The sequence below is a fragment of the Lagopus muta genome, chromosome 17, assembly GCF_023343835.1.
Source record: "Lagopus muta isolate bLagMut1 chromosome 17, bLagMut1 primary, whole genome shotgun sequence".
In the NCBI taxonomy this organism is placed as follows: Eukaryota; Metazoa; Chordata; class Aves; order Galliformes; family Phasianidae; genus Lagopus; species Lagopus muta.
In genome coordinates this window covers 1,425,326-1,447,071 of record NC_064449.1, presented here as the reverse complement: position 1 = coordinate 1,447,071, position 21,746 = coordinate 1,425,326, and the positions used below count along the sequence as shown (strand labels likewise).

Here is a 21,746-nt window from a genome sequence, read left to right as displayed (position 1 = left end):
CTCCGCTTTCTTTTCTTCCCCACCTGCACTCGGTCCTTTGTAAGGTCTAAGTACGGCGTTATGCGATTGCCTGGGATACAGCTTGGGCTTGCGGCATCTCTGAGTATTGCGTGCTCACAGTCCTAATGATCTCTGCTTCATGAACGTCTCCTTATCCAGTGTTGTTTGCTGGAGTAGCAGGCACAGCAGATAACGCAGCCTTGGAGGCTCTTCCTTCATGGTGAAGGGCAGAGATGATGGCTGGGCACTGCGGTGAGAGGACGACGTGACATCAGCTGGACTAGGAGTGGTCCAGGATACCTGGACCACTGTTCAGGGTGATGGCAGTGGCCTGGGATGCTGGGGGCGGTGGGGAAACTGCAGCATTAACCACTGCTTCGTCCCTGAGATGCATCCCTGAGTGTCAGGGAAAGGGAGAGATTGGGCTGCTGGTGGGAATTCAGTGGTGGTTTGCACGGTGGTGGCTCCGCCGGAGCTGCTAATGGATTTTCTCTTGGGTAATGAGCAGTGGGGACAGTTAGCATTCATCTTAATTATTCTTGAGCACGAGCGATGGGAGCGTGGTGCTGTAAGATGAGCATGGAGCTGCAGGAAGCAGCCCCACAGCCCTTCGCTGCTGCAAAGCAGGGAGTGAGAGCCCACATTTCAGTGCCTGTGGGCCCTTTCTGAACGCGGGGGTGGGGCTGAGCAATTTGGTACACGGGATTTCTTGGGAGACTGAGGAGATGGCTGAAGAACATTATGAATTGACCTGATGAGAGCTACGTAAGGAGGATTAATTTGTCGAAGGTGCCTTTCAACAGAGGAGCTCTGAGTTGTTCTGCTGCAGATGGAGCATCTCCAGCACATTCCGTAGCCGGTCCCTGTGGTGCTGAGGATGAACAGCGAAACTGAGAGCATCTAGAGATGGGGAGAGCATAGGGATGTCCTGAACCATGCTTGGTCTGGGACCAAATGGAAAAGGAATGAAAGGGTTTGTGTTCACAATGATTGAATGGGCTGCAGGGGCAGCAACACAGCGCCTGGGAGCTCTGCACTTGAAGACCCAATAATTCTGCACTAAGGGAATAAGTGGAGATCTTCACCTCCTGACATTTACATCCCGGCTCAGCTGCACAGGATTTGGGACTTGTAGACCTTAATGCTTAGGGAGCTGGGGATGAATATTTAATGGAGTGTGAAGGACGGGGTTCTCTCTCTAGGGTGCAAGGCTTTGCCTCCTATGAACCTCCCCACGTTTGAGTCCCCCAACACCAGCTTTGGCAAACAGCCTCCTTCCCTTTTCTGTTGTTTTTCTCCTCTGGCTTCTGCCACCTTTCGCTTTCCATAGCATTTAGAGTAATGAAGCTCGTAGATCATATAATAAATAGGTATTGACTTCTTGCCACTGGATGTTTCAGAATGGATTGACCCGTGGGAATACACTTCTTCTCAATCAATAAGAGGCCATCGGGCTGGATAAATCTTGATAACGACTGACAAAGGGAAAGTCAATATGTGTATTAATATATACATTAAGTGAGCATATATCTTCTGCCCGCAGACAGTGATGCTCAATGGCAGTGCTGGGGAGACCGAAATACCCAGAGAGGGGAGGGGCTGGGGGTGAGATGGGCACCGGCGTGGTGTCTGTGCTGCTTTGTGCTGGAATGAGGGATGCAGCATTCAGGCACCACTTGTTTGCAGCAGATGAGCCGCTGGGGACAGGGGCTGCTTTGCATTCTCCTGCCTTGGAGCTGCTTTGCAAGCAGCTGTAGCAGAGCTCGCCTCCTCTGCCACTATCTCCTTGAAATAAAAATGCATGGAGTTTGCTTTTTCTAAATAACTGGCTGCTTCCCAAGGCGTGATGGGCTTGGAGGCACTTTGCAGGGAGGCTGCTCTCCCTCCTCCTCCCGCAGCCTTACTCTGTAATGCCGAGGAGGAAAATACAGCTGTGTCTGTTGCTCCCATCCCAGGACAGTAGGGAGGATGCAGTCGGGGACGAGCACAGCAGTGCACCTTCTCAGCTCCCTGCTAACTTTGCTCCGCACAAAGCGTGCTGGGGCAGTTTGGCTGTGGGGCTGCAGCCTTGCTGCTGGTGGCTGGCTCCTGGCTGCCAGAGCTCTGGGAGGTGTTAGGTTGGAAACAAGTGTTTCCTGGCTGATAAAGCCGAGGAGAGCCCGGCTGTGCAGCCCTAGTATGCTTCACATAGGAGCTGGATTTTTTCCTGGGGATTTTTCCCCCTCAAGTGATGCTCCAGGAGGGTCTGGGCTTGGGAGGATGCTGCTCGGCAGGAGGGCTCTTGCAGTGCCTGGGGTTGATGCTTTGTTTTGACTGAAAGGAGTGTTTGTGTGCCTCCAGTCCCCAGGAGGAAGGAGAGCCCACAGAGTTTGGCAAAACAATGGGTGTGGAGAGGAAAGGCGGCTCCCAGAGGGCAGGAAACGAACTGAATGTAGTCCTGGGGCAGGAGTGTGTCTGTGCTTGGTTTTAGGGCATTGGGTGGCTGAGGGGAGAGCTGCAGCACGTCCCAGTGACACTGGGATTTCTCAGGCTTCTATTGCTGCCAGCCCTTGTTATTAATTCTCACTCTCTGTCTCTCCCCTGGGCATAGGATGCTGGCCATCGCCATGGCATCTCAGCCGCTTCCCATAAATCAATTGAGCAGCAAGCAATGAGCTTCTTGGGGTCTGGCATTTATCACTTTGGGGTGTTCAAAGCGATCCCATTTAATGGGCCCCCGTGACATTTGCGCCGATGGTTGGGCAGAGCGAAGGAAAGCACAAAAATCCTACTAAAGTAATGGCATCACGACCCGAGCGCAGCCACTGAGGTGCTATCGGCACTGAATTTAATCCAGCATGAGTGAGCAGGAGCTGGGCTGAGGTCTAAGACCCTATTGAGCTGATGACCATCAATATTGCAAGGAGGATGAGGCTGCTTCCGCATCAAATGAGAAAAATAGCGCGAGGCAGTGCTGCTGCTCTCCCTGGCTCATCCTTCCTGAATTGTTCCTCTGCAAGTCGCTTTGACTTTGCTCCCATGTCTCCAGCCCACACTGGTGAAATGCAGCATGTTTATAAAGCAATTTGGGATTTGGTTTGCTTGGCTGAACACTTCAAAAACTCATTTTGAATAGTGAGCACCTGCAGTGGGATGGGGCCAGGCTGTCCTGGGGCTGAGGGGGCTGCAAGGGGACATTTAAGGTTGATATGAGGGCCAAGAGACCATGGGTTGGAGTCACTGAGCATCTCCCCATGGCTCTGGTTGGGTTCAGTCTCGTGTCACCACCTTGCCTGCTTTGCTGGTGGGTGCAAATAAAGAGGTTCAGGTGGAAGAGATGAATGCTTGCTTAGGGATGTGCTCTTCAGATATGGATGAGCTGGGATCCAAAAGAAAGCACAGCTCAGGTGCCATTGTCCCCAGTGTCACACTGTGGTGTCGCACGCCATCCACAGCCTTTCAGCAGTGAATTCTCCAAGCAGAAAGGCAAGGAATGAGAAGGGCCCGAATGACTGAGAGCTGCCATGAAAAGGTTCTGCAGGTGTTGGTTCAATAGGCTCAGGTGCTGCATAATAGGTGCAAACGGGGCTTTGTGGCTGCACTGGCATCGCTCGCAATTAAGTCAGAGTTATTCATCAGGGGAATGTGAGCAGTGAGTCATGGGGTTGTATCCCTGGGGCTGGAGGAGTGGTGCTGGCATGTCCTTACTCTACCATGCCGCGTCCTACAGTGCCATGTCCCACTGGCAATTGCTGTCCTCGCACCAAGCTCGTGCCATGTGAGGCCAATGACTTGTTCAATGAATCCCCCCTGCCTGTAGACGAAAGAGATGGGAATCTTGTTGGAAAGGGGCTGTGGGTTATCACTGTCATTTAGAGATGCAGAAATGGGAGGTTTTTTTTCTCCTACTCAGCCCTTTTCCCGGGCAAACAGCCGATCTTAACTCACTCCAGGGCTGAAATCACAGCCCGACCCAGCACTAAGCTCTTTGTTTGATCTGTAACATTGATTCATGACTAACCCAACCCATAAGCAACTTTGGGTAACTGCTCCGGAGGGAAACCAGTGTTTTCTTGGGATCGTGGAGAGCTGGGCTGTGTGTATGAGGGGCAGGGAGCCTATTGCATCCTGCAGCCTAAGCCCCACAGGTCCATTTTGCAAACCAGTGCAAAACAAAGAGCTTGAGCTTGGCTTTGGGGCAGGAGGGGCTGCAGGAGCTGTGATCCCATTTGGAAGGAGCAAGCAAGGATCAATCCCAACCGCAACCCATTCAAACCTCAAAAGCACTGCGGGAGCACAGCTTTCCCCCCCGTTCTGGAGGTGAGCCCCAAATCTGGTAGAAATCTGTGGGCATCCAGACATTTCCTTGTGGTTTGTATCCCTAGGGCTGGCTGTGGGCAGGAGGATGGGAATGAGAACCTGTGTCTTCACGTTCGATAACGAGATCAATTAACAGCTGTGCTCACAGCCTCTCTAACGAGAGGTGCCTGCCTGGTGCTTTGTTTCCTGGGCACAGGTATCCAGTCCCATCTTTCTAGAGTTGCCTATAATGAGTGTGGGTGGATGCAGAGGAGCTAAAAAAGCCCTTTTTTTTTGGTGGGCGGGAGTCAAGGCAGCATCCACCCACGTCTTCCATTTCTTCCATTATGATATTCAAATGTCAATATATTTTTAATTGGTTTATATGTCCCGTCCCCCCCCCCCCCCCCCACAGCTGCCTTTGGTAATCAAGGCTCTGTAAATAGATTTTACTGTAATTGGTATGAGAAGGAAAATTGGAGGACGTTGTAGAGTGCATTGGGGTTTTTTGTGTGTTTCCTTTTTTCCCTTACTCCCTGTCTTTCCTCTTTTGACTCATGTTACATCTGTGAGCACTGTATCCCACAGGGGAAGAGGTGGGAGGAGATGTGGGCACAAAGCTCTCAGGGAGAGGTCCAGCTGGTGGCTGGGGCCTGGGGATGGGGGCCTCTGGCAGCAATTTGTGTAACCCCTACCACTGATGCTGATATTAGGGGATTTTTGCTCAGCAGGAGTTTGTCAGCTTTCTCCCTTTTCCTGTCCTTCCAGCTTGTGTAAAGGACGGACTCTCTACTCGGTGGTGAGAGACGCCAAAATCGTCCTGGATGTCAACAAGACGAGGCAGATAGCACAGGAGATTGTGAAGGTATGCTGTGGTCAGGTGGGACGCTGCTGTCTGCCGTGGGCACCCAGATGAGCTGCGCAGGGTGCTGGGACCAGCAGCATCTCTGGCTTTGAGCTCCTTGACCTCAAGTGAACGCTGCAGGTGGGACCTTCTGTCCCCAGCCTGTAACAGGGAAGAGGCCACGAAATCCTGGAATCCCAAAACATCCCATCTTGGAAGGAACCCACGAGGATCGAGTCCAACTCCTGGCTCCACACAGAGCTCATAATCCAAACCCAGTGTCTGAGGGCGTTGTGCAAAGTGGGGCTCAGCATCCCCACAGACAGCAGTGAGGTCCTATGGACACCGTGGCTCAGCATACATCAGCAACAAAGAGAGCTCTGTGAGAGCTTCACACCTTTAACACAGAATGGTTCCTAAAGCACCAGACGTTGGTCCTACCCCAGCAGATCAAGGCTGGGCAGCGCCTCCAGCAAATTCCAGGGGCTGAGTCCATATAAGCAGCTAGCTATATGCACCTTCATGGTGTACCTGGCCATGGTGTGCCACAGGAGCTCTGTGTCTGCCCCAGGGGTGCCCCGAGCTGGGTGATGTCACCTTCTTGCAAGCTCCAGCCTTAAGTTGGTGTGCCCAATGTCTGTTTCCCTATTTCTGTTCTCTTTCTGATCTGTATTTTCCGTTTTGAAAAGATGACTTTTTCCTGCTGAGCAAATGTCACAGGCATCACACACGTTCTTGCCTCCCAGATGCTCACAGCGGGTGCTAATGGCTCAGGTCAACCCTTTCCCAGTACCAGTCATGTCTCCTTATGCTGATCAGGGTCTGCAGGAGCAGCTGGGAGGTTGCTGCGTTAGGAATACGTTGGAGTCCCGAAGTTCTCAGTAGGTTCCTGCAACCCACAACAGACAGCAGATGTGGGGCTGCCCTCAGTGTATGTGGGATGCAGTGAAGCTGCTGTTAGAAGAAGTTGACTGGCTGGGGAGCATCACCCAGAGGAGCTGCCGCTTGGACCATGAGAGGAGTTTGAGCCCCACTACCCTGCACTTGTATGGCTTTATCCTTGATTCCCTGCATGAGTCAGGAGATTCTTGGAGCTTACGGGATTACCGGGTGCAAAGGCTCTTGTTCCACTGTGATCCTCTGGAGCTGAAAGTTAATTTGTTTTAGGAGCAAAGCCGGCAGAGGGAGCTGGATTTTCGTGTACATTGGAGCAAAGGAAGGTGACACTGAGCCGGGCTTGTTGGCTCGGCTTATCCTCAGGCCTGGAATTTGTGGATATGTGGGATCTGTGTCATCCCCTGTGGAGGCTGTGGCGCATCTGGAGGACTGGTTGCTGCTCTAGGAGTGCCTTCAGCAAGGGCTGCTCTGTGCTTCTGTTCTGCAGCCTGCTCTCCAGCCTCCCTGTGCCCCATGTTGCAGAGCAGAGCCATTGCAGGAGGCTTGGTGGCATGTCTGGAGGGCAGTTGTGCCTTGATCTGAACATCAGCATCCACAGCCCCTTTGGCAAGCATCCTCTTCTATCATACTGCTCGGACCCCTGCATCCCAACTCTGCAGTCCAATCTGTTCCCAAATCTCTTGCAGTTCTGGGGGCTGCACTGTCCTCTTAGGGTTCAGGGGCAACCCCAATGTTCCAGCTGTGCACACAGATTTTAGTGTGCTGTGGGCTTTGGGATGAGCAGCCTTCACAAGCTACTTGTGGGTGATCAACAACCCCAAATCACCAGACAATATTTGCAGTAACCCACATCTACTGCATGAAGAACACAACATGAGAAGGCAGTGGTGGTATTTTACAACAGCTTTTAAACCTTACCATTGCTCCACGTGCTGGGGCTTGGAGACCCCTAATTAATTTGGCTCTGGCACCTGGGGCATCTGTGTCTGTATGAAGTGCTCAGAGCTGGGATGGTGGAAACCCATTTCACTCCTCCCATGTTGATGATGGGCAAAGGATAATTGCTCTCAAGCAACAGCTTGCTGGCCCGTTGAGCATTTATCCTCTGGTGCCCCCTCTAGAAGAAGTTTCCTTACTCTGCTTATGAGGATGAAAACTGAGACAGCACCGTGGGCCTTGCTGCAGCCCAATGAACATCCCCGTGAGCAGCAGGTCTGCCCACAGGCAGCTCCATCAAACGATGCTCTACGAGCCTGGTGCAGGCGAGTTTGGGTTTCCCACCCATGGCCTTATTTTTGCATCATTAGCAATCATTTTAATTAACTGCCAAGTCTTTTTTCCTAGGGGAAGACATTAAGGCAGGGCTCCTGCCGGGCTCTGCTTTCCAGCTCACTGTGCTGGGACGCATGTGGGAAGCCCCGATGGCTTCAGCAGGGAATGTAGTAGTGGGATGGAGAGCTCTGACTTGTTCCCCTTTTGCTCTCAACCCTGATAGAGAAGGCAAAACCACTACCACCAGTTTTTCAGCAGAGGGTTTCAGGAAAGAGAGCAGCTTTGCTGTTTCTCAGCATAATCAATCAGCAGACATTGGTGAAGCTGCCCCTTTTCTCTGTTATCCTGTTTCTGTGTGCTTCTTTGTCAGCTCTGTTTTTTTCTCTCCTCCACCCTAGGGCATGGGGTACCTGCATGCCAAAGGAATCCTCCACAAAGATCTCAAGTCCAAAAATGTTTTCTATGACAACGGGAAGGTTGTGATCACGGACTTTGGCCTCTTCAGCATCTCGGGAGTTCTCCAAGCAGGCAGGTAGGATGTGGTGCAATGGAAACCCAGGCTTCATCCTTGGTCCTAGAGCTGAGGGCATGGGGAAGGAACCCCAGAAGCTCTTTTGCATGTGTGCTTGGCTCTGTAGCCTTGGTGGGCATGAAGACAAAGAGGATTGGAGTGTCTCTTGGCTTTGCTTCAGCCATCCCCCAGCAGTATCCCTAAAATCCACCAGCATCTGCTCCATCCTCAGCTCCCTGGCTGCTGAGTGGTGCTGCATGCTGACCTTTGGGTTGCTGTGGACATCTGGCCGCGGTGCCTGTGCCTAACTGAGCGCAGCGAGCAGAGAGCCAAGCTCGGGACATTTACAGCCTTGCAACATTTTGGTGTCCCTTTGGGTTTGAAATAAGGCACATTTGGTAAATGTTCCTTACTAAATGTCTTTTTGCCAGTGTTCTGGGAGGGTTGCAAGCTGTAGGCTTAGCAGCATAGAGAGTTTCAACAGCCATTCAGAGGAGAAAAACAAAGCTAGAGTGGGGGGGGGATGAAAGAGGAGAGAAGGAATTAAAGTTTTATCTTTTGTCTTGAGCAACGCCAAAAAAGTGCTGCTGACTTTGCAATTCCCACTTGCCGCTCTTGGTTTTCGTTTGTCCTCACCAACACCACGTGCTGGGCTTTTGTGGATGGTGGGACTTCAGTCCTGCCCTTGCAGGTTCCTCCATTGGGGTCTTTGTGTGCTGGACTGGGCAAAAACGGGCAAAGCTTTTGGGAATGCTGCAGTAGAAGAAAGCAGCTGGTGTTTTGAATGGGCCTGAATGCATTAGTGGATGGGGATGTTCCACGCGTGGCCTGTCCCTGTTTCCAAAAGCCAGAGAGGCTCTGTAGGTGAAACGTGAGATGGGGCAGCAGGGAGATGAGTACCCAATTAAATGGGATGATGCTCAAGGTCAGGATGCCACTTGGTGAGATTGCTTAGTAGAGGATAGATGACATGTGGAGCTGTACAGACATACAAGGTCCGCTAGAAACGACGGGCATTCTGCTGGAAAAATGAGGACAGTGCAGAAATTCCTGTCCAAGGAGCTTTTGGGGTGGCCTCCCTTGACTGTTGGACCCACGTGCATCTCCTGTTGGAATCTGCACCCATTGTTCACCATGGATTTTGAAGCAGAAAAGTGCCTGCAAGTCTGCTCTCCTTGTTCAGGTGAAGTTGTTATTGGTGGTTGTGGTGTCTCACGACTGTGTAGAGAGGGAAGCAAATGTTGGCAGGCCAGACTAAAGATGGTGATGTTACTTCATGCGCAGATGTGAATGAGGACTACTACCTGGCCTGTTCTCACTAGAGTTTAAAAATGCCATCACTTAAAAACCCTCCTCATCCTCCTAGCCACAAGATTGCCTTGAATGCACTCGGTGCACTGATACCAACACTGCTGAAAAATGGGATGGCTATCATACCTACAGCACACTCTGCAGAGAAGTTGTTACCTGGCATCTTACCCTGGTGAAATTGTATTTATTTTTCCTGTACTTAAACACTGTGGGACTTGGTAGGGCTGCTCCAGATATTTATTTTTCCTGTACTTAAACGTTGCAGGACTTGGTAGGGCTGCTCCACATATTTATTTTTCCCATATTTAAACGTTGCATGGCTTGATGGGGTTGCTCCATATATTTATTTTTCGTGTATTTAAATATTGCCGGGCTTGATAGGGCCGCTCTGTAATTAGAGGTGGTTTGGAGTGGCCTGAAGAGCTCTTCTGCTCTCACTGCTGCTCTCTTGTTCTGTGATGTGCCTGGGTTGGTTATGAAGTCGTGAAATTGCCATAATTTAGCCAAATTTGGGATTGCTCTGGAGCTCAGCCTTCTCTGCTGATAGAACTGATGCTGGGGCACTGACTGAGTCCAGGGCTCCATCAGTGTGTGCTGTTACCAGGATGCAACGTGGGAAAGCTTCACACAGGAGAGAGGGTACAGGGGAGCTCTGTTACCTGGTGAAGCATTGCTTTGGTCAAGCAGCTCTGGAAGGAGCAGGAGAGAGCAAGTTGTGCCATCAGTGCATCCAAGTGCCTGCGGGAGGAAGGCATCAGCATCATCCTCAGCTGTTGGCCAAGTGATCCCAATGCGTTTGTACTGGCTGGGGGGACCTCGAGGAGATAGGGAAATGATGGGCTGGAAGGGATCAAACACCTGGAAACACCGATTGCTGGGCCGTGATTGGGTGAGTTGGGTTGGAGTGCACTCCTGGAGGTCCCTGCTCTCTGCTCAGGTCTAAGCAGGACCAGCTCAGATGTTGATGCTGGTGGGATTTACCCAAGGAAATGTTTGTCCCTGTTCTTCTGAAGAATTTTGGTTCAAAGTACGAGAGGTGATGGTCTCAAGTTTTGCCATGGGAGGTTTACATTGGATATGAGGAAACGTTTCTTCCTGGAAGGAGTGCTGATGGAGTGGCACAGCTGCTCAGGGAGGTGGTGGTGTCACCAACCCTGCAAGTGTTCCAGAACCATGGGGATGTGGTGGCACTGGGAGATGTGGGCATGGTGGGGTGGGCAGGGACTGGACTTGGGGACCTTAGAGGTCTTTCTCAACCTGAATGATGCCTGTGATTGTATGGGGGGTGACAGTGAGAGCCAGAACAGACCGAGGCACCAGCCCAAACTGTGCCCTTCCACCAGAGACGAATATGAAGACATCTTGCCTGCAGACCTTTGTCACAGTGGGGCTAAAGCCCAGACTTGCAAGGATCCTGAGGGGAAAACCAGGCTTAAATGGGGTGCAGGGTCTGGGAGACAACAGTGGTTCTCCCTGCCCTCCCCAGCACTCGTGCTCCTGGCTCCGTATTCTTACAGGAGGGAGAACAAACTGCGGATCCAGAATGGCTGGCTGTGCCACCTGGCCCCTGAGATCATCCGCCAGCTCTCGCCCGACACTGAGGAGGACAAGTTGCCCTTCTCCAAGCACTCGGACGTCTTTGCTCTGGGGTGAGTCCCTGCTGTGCGATGGTGTCTGGTGGGGCAGTGTTGGTTGTGACCTGCTGCCATCACTGAGGTATGAACCTGCTTCAAAAGAATTTGAGTGAAAAACCCCCAGCCCCCCCCCCTCGTGTCACAGACAGACAAGGGTGAATCTGGGAAATTGTCTGTTAGCATGGGTACTGATGGGAAAGCAGCTGGGAGTGGAATGAGGATGGGGTAGGATGAGAGCATGGTAGTGTGAAGCAATTGGATGGAGGCATGGTGGGATGGAGATGCAGCGGGATGAGGAGGTCACAGGATGGGGATGCAGTGGGATGGGGACATGGTGAGGCGATGCAATGGAATAAAGAGTTCACAGGATGGAAATGCAGTGGAATACGATTGTGGTGAGATGATGGGGTGAGTGGGATGAGGATGCAGTGGGATGGGCGTGTGGTGGAATGATGCAGAGGGATAGGGGTACAGCAGGGCGATGCAGTGGGATGAAGATACTATGGGATGCAGATGCTGGCCCACAAATCCCCAGAGCCCTCCAATCCTCCCTGCTGGGTGCCTGCAGATGGTCTGAGCAGCCGTGGCTGTCGCTGGGGGCTGAACGCGCAGAGGAGGAGATGCCAAAAGGCTGAGCAGGGGAGAATTGATGAGTCTCCTTCAGCGGGAACGCTCAGCCGACCGACTCATCGCTCCTGCTATTTATCTAGCAGAAAGCATCCTTTGTGTCAGGAGTCCCATCACGCCCTGATAAAACCTTTCTCCAGGCGAGTGTAGGGCTGTGGTTTTTGTTTAATCTTATCATGCACACCTTAAAGACTGCAGGCTGCAGTGATTAGTTTACGTGAAGCTGTTATCCGAGGTGATATTTCCATCAAAACTGCAGTAATTAAAGCTGAAAGAGTTTGGATATTCCCTCCTCCAAGGCAGAGCGTCAGCTCGGAGAAAAAGAGAAAAAAAAAAGTAATTAGGGGATCTGATCAAGCTAAGACTGTTACTCAGACTTATTTTTTTCTGCAGTGGGTCCGCCTGCTCCCCACTGAACATCTCGGTGTGTGCCTGCAGCAGCAGCCAAAGCATGCGGTCTCCTCACTGCTGTCATGCACAATAAATACAGTTACGTCCCATCAGGGTAGATATTATAAGCGTGGAGCAAAACGATGGCTGTGGACAGGGCTGCCCACCCGCAGTGGATGATGCCTCAGATGGATGCTGCCTCTGAGCGAGGGGAAGTAGCTCAGGACCTCGTGCAGTGGAGAAAGGGATATTCCCCCAGTTCAGGGAATGTGAACGGGATGTTCCTCTGTGTTGGGATTTTCGGCCTCAGTTTTCCCACCTGGGAAATGGGAGCAGTGGCATCTTTGTACTGAGCACTGAGTGACACTGGTGGCCTATTTGGGGGTGAAGCAAAGATGCTGAGCGCTCTCTGTTGGTTGTGATGGGGTTTGGGTGGGGACACGTTAGGGTGCTGTTTGGGTGTCCCCCCCCCTTGGAATGACCCTGGTCCTGGTACTGCTCTCTCCCCAGCACCATCTGGTATGAGCTGCATGCACGAGAATGGCCCTTCAAGACACAGCCGGCGGAGGCGATAATATGGCAGGTTGGGCGAGGGATGAAACCCAACCTCAGCCAGATCGGGATGGGCAAGGAGATCTCGGTAGGTGCCATGGGGCAACCAGACCCATGGGGGGGTGGGATGGGGGATGTGTGTCGGGCAAAGGGTTCTGCTGGTGGGGCACGATCTCGATGCTGAACATGTCCCTTTCATGGGGTATGGGATGGAGATAGGGCTCCCTAGTGGGGCTGTGTGGGTTGGGGATAGGGTTCCCTATAGGAGATGTGGGGTGAGCGTATGGTGCGTGGGCAGTGGTTATGGGACCACCTCCATGTGCTCACCTGTCACTGTGCGTGGCTGCAGGACATCCTGCTGTTCTGTTGGGCCTACGAGCAGGAGGAGCGACCCACCTTCACCAAGCTCATGGACATGCTGGAGAAACTGCCAAAGCGCAACCGTCGCCTTTCCCACCCTGGGCACTTCTGGAAGTCAGCAGAGTAAGTCCCTGATGCCCAAACCTCTCCTCCCTACCTATGCTCCAAGGCAGGAGCTCAAAACTCCGTGTCCCCACGTGCTCAGTGCTCTCGGGAACATCGTGCAGCCAGCGGTCAGATGTCCCCTGTGTCACCCGGAACTTGAGCCAGCATTGATCAGGATGGGAGCTAATTGCCAGTCTGTGTTCTGAGCAGGCACTGGGGGTGGCTCTGCAAGGAAAGCTGAACCCCAAAGTAGTGGAATGTGTAACTGCTGGGGGTCTGGGCATTATTGTGGTAGGATCCAAAGCAGTCCTACATGAAGGCCATGGGCACAGGAGACAAAAGCCCCCTTGGGGTCCTGCTGATGCATGCACACGGATGCACGTTTGGGGACTCTTTTGCAGGACCCCAGTGCTGCTGGACACAGTGCCCCATGTTGACTCTGCCATCTCATCTCTTTTCCAGGCTGTGACAGGAGGAGCTGAGGGATGGTGCCTTCCTCCCCTGCGTTTCTCCTCTTCCTCGCTGCTCTCCTTCATGTGCCAAGGAAGGAAGAGCGGTGGGCACTGTGGGATGGACTGGGATGGGATAGAACCACCACAGCCTTTCCCTGCACTGAAGAGGAACTGATGGGCAGAGACGCGTGGGGACACCGTGGTGGCAGGCAGACAGCAGGGGCCGTGCACACATGGGGCTGCAGGGCTGCTGGGCCCGAGATGTGCGAGGGCAGGTGGCTTCTGTTCAACCCCCGGGCTTCTCCGATCCCAGTCGGTATGGTCCGTGCTCACAGCACTCTTTTGGGGCTTGCTTTTTTTCATTCTAGGGGATTTTATTTAATTTCCTAGTGTTTTTATTTTAAAAGTAGAAAGCTAAGGGGGGAGAGCTGCTGATCTGTGGGTTTGTGTCGCTGCTGTTAGCTGCTCCCTGCAGGGAAATGCACCCACAGTGCCCCCTCCTCGGCCCCTCACCATGGCAATGGTGACCTTTCACAGGTGGCTCTTTGCTCCTGGCTGTGCCCAGGTCCTCCCCAGGCTGTCCCTCTGCAGGGCCCAGCTCCACAGCCTCACTAGCTCATCCCTGTGCCTGGCACGGAGCTCATCTGCCACCCCTTCCACCTTGCCTTTCTCCTCCTCTCCCTCTGGTTACAGCCGTGGGGTGCTGATGTCTGTTTGTCAGATGCTGTGGGCTATGTTGGGTTTTAGGACTGGTGGATGGAGCAAGGGGAGCAGTCTCTGGTTGTACAGAACCAGTGCCCCCCTCCCAGCCCCATAGCCATCCCATGCACCCGCAGCCAGAGCACATCAGCTGTGCTTTGTGCTGCCATCCGAGCACCTCGTGCTGGTGTTTCCCTCCCCCTGAGCCCATTCTACATGAGCTGTCATCACGGCAGTGGAGAGAAAATTGTGTTTTCGGGATCCTATTGAGCATAATTGCTCGTTGGGAGCCATCCTGAATAATTCAGCCGTTCTGTAAGTTGGCTTGAACTCAGAGATGTTGCAAAGCAATCGGCCTTGTATGTCTCAAACTGTTGGTGTCTGAACCACTTTATCCAAAATGAATGAAGGTTAAAGCCCTCTGTTCAGTGCTGGGCAGATCATTACGTGAGCAGAGATCCTGAAGGTCCTTCCTAAGAATGTCCTGGTTCTTTGGACAAGGCTCAGGCTGGTTCTTTTCAGGTAGTTTCTGTGCCACATGGTTGCCTCCTGGCTGTTTGCACAAAGGATGGAATTTCTCATCGCCTGCCCTCCCCAACACAACCCAGAGCCCTGTCCTACCCCAACCTTCTTCTGCTGTCTTCTGCTGCCTTCCCAGCTGAACAATTCTCTCTCCATCCTCTCTGTGTGTGCCATAAGCATTGCACTGAACCTCAGAGCCTCTCTGACTTCTCACCAATGCCTTCATCCAGGGGTCTGTGGGTGCTGGGGATGGGGCTGTTCCAGTGCCCTGTCCCCTTCTGTCCTGTCCAGAACCATGCCCATGTTGAGTGACAGATGCAGGAGCAACGCACGGCTCTTGGTTTTGTTTTCCAAGGAGGTGTGAACCCTCTAGGTGTGAATTGGAATGATGGAGGCGATGCTCAACAGTGGGGCGACAAAGCCTGATAGAATGCCGTGCAGGTTTGCAATGGGATGCAATCAGTCTTAAAAGCCTTGCTGTGGGTGTGCTTTGTGCCCCAAGCCTTCTGCTGACCGCTCCTCACGGGGTCCCCCCTCCCCTGTTTGTAGATGTCCCTCAGATGAGTGCTGTTGGTTGGGGCATCCTGCTGCCCCGGTCCTTGTAGAAATACCACACGTCTCCCTGCTGCCCCTTGGCCATCCAAAGGAGCTGGGTAAAGCTATGGCCAACAACTGTGCCCAGCCCAACTGCCCGCACTGCCCCTTTTTCCTCCCAGGAGCATTTCCATCCAAGGGAGCCATTACAAAACAGCACCAACAGAAGGAGCTGCCCTGTATTTATCCATCCACAAGCCCAGACAAGCAGCTCCCTTCCTTCCATTCAGCACAGTAGCGGCTGTTGGTACAGCCGTGCTATTTGCATCAATGCCTTCTTATTTTTGAAAGTCTTAATTATAAAAACAATATATTTATATTTTCTCTCTTTTTTTTTAAGTCCAGCTTTGTGCCTGGATCTGTGTTGCTTTGTTTAAATTATTTTAAATATCTCAGCCCTTCCACATGGAGTGAAGGTGGGAGCCGCTCTGCGCAACGCCTGCCAATGGGCGCCCACCCAACAACATGCGTGGGGTTTGGAGGCGGGTTTGGGAGGCGTGGGGATGGGCGTGGGGCACTCTGAGAGCAGCTCCACGTGGGGGAAGCCGTCCCATGGCGCATCCTCAGCCCCTGCATGGCCCCACACTGTGCGCCGTTGGGTTGCTCAACCAGGCTGTGCTTGGCCACCGCTGTGTGGCACCCATTGCTTGCGTCGTTCCTAGGTTTATTTATTTTAACTTATTTAAGTTATTTTAACTTATTTTTGTGTTGCAAACGGTGATTCTTCTGGGGAGCTTTGCCAGCCTTCTTGATTTCCGTTCCCTTTAAACGGCGCTGTTACATTTTCACAGAATCACAGAACTGTAGGGGTTGGAAGGGACCTCCAGAGATCATCGAGTCCAACCCCCAGTTTTCCTGTACATAAGGTATATATAAATATATATACATATCTCCATATGTATGTATATAGATATATACATATCTAAAGAGCTCGAAATCCTGTACAGTTTCAAACTGAACTCGGTGGCTGCTTTGTTTTCTCCGTGTTAGTTCCGACCGTTGCAGAATGAGCTGGTTTTCATTTCCCCCCTCCCTCCTTCTGTTTCCTTTTTATAAATATATACATAAATATATATATATATATTTTGTTGTTGTTGTCGCAAAACTCTTGTCACTGGGAAAGAGCAATTGATTCCGGTGGGGGGGAAAAAAATAAAATAAATGAAAAACACACATACAAAAAAAAAACAAAAAACAAAAAACAAAGCAGAGAAAGGCACGCTAGATCTCCCCGATGTAAATTTGTACAGTAACATTTATAACGTTTTCTACACTTTAAGAAAGTATTTATAATTTCCGCTGTCTGACTGAGTGCGACCCTCCGTGACCGCAGAGTGGTGAGCCCTTGTCCCCGTGGTTTGTCGTGCAGTGTTTGGTGAGGTGACGGTGTATGAATTATTTATGCCAATAAAAAACACTTTGAAAACAAGCGTGTAACCCTGGCTGCGCCGTGGGGCTGCCACGTGTCACCCGTGGTGTGTGTGTGTCCCTGGGGGGGGCACCAGTCTCTCCATCCACGTCCCATAGGGTCCCAGTCTCTGTCTTTGGTGCTCGGTACGGAGACCCCCACGTTGCCCTCCTCATCACGCTGCCCCTTCTCAGCTCTTTGGGGATGATGGCTGATGGTGGCTGGGTGGAGCGTGGCCATCAATCTGGGCTGGGTGCTGCTGGGGGTGTGTGTCCCCGCTGGGCCCCCCCATGGCAGGCTGAGCCCCACAGGCTGCACGCATCTGCTGTGCTGTTTGCTCGCTGCTCCCTTGCCATCAATCTGCCCAGCCTCCTGGTGGAGTGTGGCAATGGGGTCCCTATGGGAGGGGATGGAGGGGAAAGCTGCAGTGTGTTTGTGCTGCTTCCTCCTCCCCAGCCCTTTCCCGTGTTGCTGTCACCCGGGTGCTTGAAAGGTAAAATAATGATGGCTTGCCATTAATAACCCATGAGTGCTCCACACTTTATCCTGGTGAGGGCTTTTCATCTTTCAAACCCTGCAGGAGGTGGGAAGCAATTAGGGCAGGCGCATCCCGGGAGTTTGCATGGGAGGGATGGGAGAAGCAAGGAACAAGAGGGAAATTGGGGTCTGGGGAGAGAGAGTCCCCACTCAACGCCCCACTATGCCCAAGGCTTTGCCCCCCAGGTTTGGTTGAATGTTGGGTTCACCTCATAGCTCACGTGTTCAGTAACTCCTGTGTGTTCCAGAGCACAACTGGTTGGTGCTTGGTGGGATGGCACTGTGTCGAGCATGGAGCTGGAGGTGCTGAGCTCTCATGCCTGGCACCACTATGGGGAAAAATCCAAATTGCAGCCCCAGATAACCTCAGTCGTTGGGGATTTGAGGCTCCTCTGGATCCGAGTCCCTGCATGCGGACGTGCGCGTTGCAGAGCCACGGGGTGCATGCATGTGTCTGTCATCCCCGGCTCACTGCTGATGAATCATGAGCCATTAATACTGCACAGCAACCGGGAAGCTCAGGGAGCAAGAGGGGAGCGGGATGCGCCCGCTGCCAGTGGGGATGTGGTGGTGGCAGCACTGTGTCCCCAGGGCTGCTGGGAGACCCCTCCCTCCAGATACAGATAAGTGCACATCTTCCCCTGAGATTAAACACATCCTGAAGCCTTCCGCTGAGCTGAACTTGAAAAATGAGATACAGGAGCACCAAACTCACACAGCTCTGAGGTGTGGATGCTGATTCTGCTCGCTGGGGAGATTAACGTCAGCACAGAGGCGAGTGGCCCTGGGGGTCCCACCTGCAGGGGAAGGGGTTGCCTTGACCCCCAGTGCCTGCCCCCCACCCCATGTCCCCCTGCTCCCATTGCTCAGCAGATTCCCTTTCCTCTCCTCTATTTTTACCCTGACCTTGGGTGCCCGTCTCCCGAAATCTGAACCCAGTACCCAGGGACCTCGCAGGGCTCTGCTGGACACTGACACCCGGGGAGAGCCCTGCAGGACACTTTCCTGTCCAGGGAGGGGCAACCATCCACAGATACAAGCTTTGTGTCCCAGATGTCACAGCTGCAGCTTCCTTCGCGAGGCGAAGTCACGCCATGCCCTCAGCACAGGTAGAGAAACCAGCTGAAGGCTCTCCTATGCCTGACAGCTTTTTGTTTTGGTTTTGGGGGCTGGGGTGGCTTTATGTGTTTGTATGGCAAACTGTGAGGCTGGGAGCTCTGGAGCACTACCTTGATATCCTATTGGAACCCACTGGAATGGTGATGGAAATGTGGTGTCGATGTCCTCCCTGAGAATGCCCCACTACAGCATGGGCTTTCTGCCTTGGTTGTACTCACTGGTTGCCACATAGGCACCATGTTGGGGGGTACTGGGCATCCTGGTGGGTCCCCAGCTGGCACGGGAACAGCCCCACAGACCTGATCCCATGGACAGGGATGCTGTGCGGTACCCGTTACATCCTTGTCCCCATTTCTGCAGTGTGATGTGGGTCGCCAAAACTGCCATTCCAGCTGGGTGTCCTGAGGCTGGCTGGAGGACATGCTTGTCCCATTCCAATAGCCACGGGGCTGTTTCCCAGCCCACTCTCACCCCGTTGCAGTGACCCCCTCCTGTACTGCTGGGATGCCCCACACTTGGGGACTGGGGACACACATGGTGCCACTGTGGCCAGTCTGAGCCCCGGGTAGGGTTTCGCTGTCAGAGGGCTATTTTCAGGCTTGCAAATCCAATGGGTGACAATGCTTCTGGCTGCATGCCCGGGGCAGAGCCAGCCTCGGGGTTACACATCCCTCAGCCTCTATGCTGCTGTGCTGGGTAAGATCCAACTTATTTGTTCCTATTTTTGGCTACAACCCCTGTTCCAGCAACCCTGTGTGCATGGTTCTGCGCTCCCTCCTTGTGTGTGTTACGTTGCTCCCAACCACAAAATAAACCCCATCTGTGCATGGGGTAGGATCCAGCCAAGGGGAAGCCAGGGCATTTTGCCTGGCTGATTTCCACCCGCTCCATCCCCCGGGCTCGTCCAGGAGCTCACCTACCTTTGGTGCCCATTATGCAGACAATGGATCTCCCACACCTCAAACACAATGCAGTTTGTGCAGGGGAGCGGCCGCAGCCTCCAGGGGAGCACCTGCCTGGTGCTGTGGGGACACGCTTAGACTGAGCAGCACTGCAGCATGGTGGTGAGCAGGGCTGGAGGTCAGTGGGGCTCAGTGGGGCTGGAGGAGGATGAAGGCCACTGAGGACAAGAGCACTCTTTAGGGGAAGCTTAAAATCAGACCCTACACCCTTGAAGGTAAAATTCCTTTGGTTTGAGGCTTGCCATGGTTCATTTTCCTAGAATTGTGTCTTTTGTAAAATTGTGGAATGGCTTGGGCAGGAAGGGATCTCAAAGATCTTCACATTCCAGCTTTGGGGTTTTGTGGAGGGGAAGGAGCTGGTGCCCCTCGTGGTACCCAGCTGGCACGATGCTGCAGGATGGGGCTTTGTCCTCTCTGTCCTGTTACCTGGGTGCTCTGCATTGCCCTCTCCCCCCCACAAAAACACACCTGGATGAGACCCAGAGCTGGAGGCCTCAAGCTGGAATACCACAGCTCACATGACTGGGAAAGAGCAGCGCTCACTGCAGCTGGGGAGGGAGAAGTTACTGAATAACCCGAGTGCTGCGGGGCCCCCAGGTTGCAGTGTGCTGCAGGTGTTTGCTGGACCCAAACCATCCGAAATGCCCCCAGCTCCCAACCCCACGGACCCCACATCCACAGGGCGGTGTGGAGCCCTGGGAGGGATGCACAGCGCCGGGCACAGGGAGGGGACGCAGTGGGGTGTCCTGAATGCCACGGTGGGAAAGCTGCGCTGCCGGCTCGGCACAGCCCTGCCAGCCCTCCTGCAGCTCTTCCGCCAGCCAGCGCGGATCGCCGAGCTGAGCGCCGCCATCCGCATGGCACCCAGATGGAGCCGGAGCTGGGAGTCGGTGCGTGCCTCGCGTTGGTGCTGGGGATGGGATCCTGCATGTGGGTGGGTTGGAGGTGGTGTGTGTTGGCGTGGGGGTGTGGGGGGGGCTGTACAGTGGGGTGTCCCCCTTGTCTCCATGGTGTTCTATCTGTGCTGCGGCTCAGATGCTGCTGGGGGACTACGTGGGCACGCAGGAGTGGCAAATGTCCTGATCTCCATGTCCCTGCCTGCCCCACAGCCTGGGCTGCACTGCGCTGGGGTTGCTTCCCACCTCCCACCCTCTCGTGGCTCTGATTCAGGCCCTTTAACCCTAACACCCACCCTGGGAAGATGCATGGGGGACTTGCAGGTGGGGATGACAGCACAAAGAGTTCTCTCCTTCCCCGGACGAGGAGCTCATCCCACAGCCCTTGGCGCGCAGCTGCTCCACTTTCTGGGAAGTCCTATTGATGGCAAAGCACTGCTGCGGGGGGGGGACACAGCTGAAGTTATCTGGGGCCGCGTGTGCTGCAGATGCAGCCCTCCATTCTGGGGGGGCTGGATAGAATGATGAAAAGTTGCAGCCCCAGCCCATCTGTTTCTGACAACCTGAACGCTCTCCGGCAGCTTCTGAATTCAGAGTTTCTGAATTCCTCAATAATTGCAGGTTTTTGTGGGGAAAAAAATACCCCACCAAAAAAACCAAAAAACAAAAATCAAACCAACATCTGGGCTTTTTCATGATGGGAATGAAAAGCCAAGGTGGGTGTAGGAGGGGGAAGGTGGATTTTCATCCTTAGCAACCCAAATCTTGAAATATTACATCAGCACCGAAGAGGTGTAATTAAGAAGGAAACAAATGAGACCGGCTAATCTGTTTTGCTTGTTTGAGCTTAGCAGAGTGCAGAAAACAAACAGAGGCTGGATGATGAATGGGACTTCTTTCTGAACCCCCAGGGGGGCTGGGATGTGGGGCTGGGTTTGGCCGCTTTCCCCCGGCGCTTGCTGGCTCAGGGCTGCCCGGCGGTGCGCGCGGTGCTGCCCGGTTCTGGCTGTAAGTGGCTGCTATGAAGGCAGCTCCCTTGGATGCCCTCCCGGCGCAGCGAGTGATGGGGACAGGGCTGTGTGTTGCTGGGGAACAGCAAAGCCTGAGCCCCGTAGGAGGATGCCCTTCAGAGCAGTATTCCCATGAGCTGCTCTGCGTCCCCAGGAGGATGAGCTTGGAGACATCCCTTGGGACTGTGTTCCTCCTGGAGAAACAACACTGGTGTGGAGCACCAGAAGCTCAGCACTCCCATCCTTGGGAGTGATGGGGATGGACGGAGCAGCATTTTGCAGCCATTCAAACGCCCTACAGGGCTTTGGTGTGTTGGCCAGAGTGGAGCACGTCCTGCTGGAGCCCACTTCCAGGGTTTTGTTTTCTCCCTTCCCTGCTCTCCGGCACAGCCTGAGGTGCCAGGAGCAGATGGCAGCCATCGGCTGGGCTCACTCCGAGCCCCCACAGCTCCTGGCACGGGGCAGTGGCTGTGTAACCCTCTCACTGCCGGGCTCCTCCTAACCCCATGGCCCACATCTCAACGGGCTGCTGGGAGATGTGATCCCCTGGGGTGTTCTGAGGGAAATGGGATGTGGGTGAGTGGGAATGGAGTCCCCCCACTGAGGTTTTGCATTTTAGGCTGCACCACCGAGCATGGGCTTGCCTCAAAATACGGCAAAGCCCACTGATGCTGGAAACCAGTTTGCTCTGGTTGGCATCACCCCAGCACCCAGGGCTCCCTCTGCACCCATGCACTTGCTCCTTGGTGACTTAGGGCTGCCCCAA

The 21,746-nt window shown here is 53.4% G+C and overlaps 2 protein-coding genes across 5 annotated transcripts in view; both read left to right on the top strand.

Annotated features, from left to right (window-relative positions):
* The window catches only part of KSR2 (kinase suppressor of ras 2), a 50,484-nt gene extending 34,026 nt beyond the window's left edge, over positions 1 to 16,458 (top strand). For 2 of the 3 annotated variants that reach the window (XM_048964277.1, XM_048964275.1), the window contains 6 exons: positions 5,047 to 5,143; positions 7,690 to 7,823; positions 10,631 to 10,762; positions 12,275 to 12,404; positions 12,666 to 12,799; positions 13,244 to 16,458. In XM_048964277.1, coding sequence (XP_048820234.1) covers positions 5,047 to 5,143; positions 7,690 to 7,823; positions 10,631 to 10,762; positions 12,275 to 12,404; positions 12,666 to 12,799; positions 13,244 to 13,250 — 634 coding nt within the window. In that variant the 3' untranslated portion in view covers positions 13,251 to 16,458. Of the gene's footprint in view, positions 1 to 5,046; positions 5,144 to 7,689; positions 7,824 to 10,630; positions 10,763 to 12,274; positions 12,405 to 12,665; positions 12,804 to 13,243 lie in introns of those variants that run through there. The other variant, XM_048964276.1, reaches the window with a different exon arrangement.
* A 1,542-nt stretch (positions 16,459 to 18,000) lies between these two features.
* Positions 18,001 to 21,746, top strand: part of NOS1 (nitric oxide synthase 1) — a 59,018-nt gene continuing 55,272 nt past the window's right edge. Inside the window, exon 1 of one of the 2 annotated variants that reach the window (XM_048964222.1) lies at positions 18,001 to 18,102. The gene's annotated coding sequence lies outside the window, so the exon portion shown is untranslated. Of the gene's footprint in view, positions 18,103 to 19,696; positions 19,965 to 21,746 lie in introns of those variants that run through there. The other variant, XM_048964220.1, reaches the window with a different exon arrangement.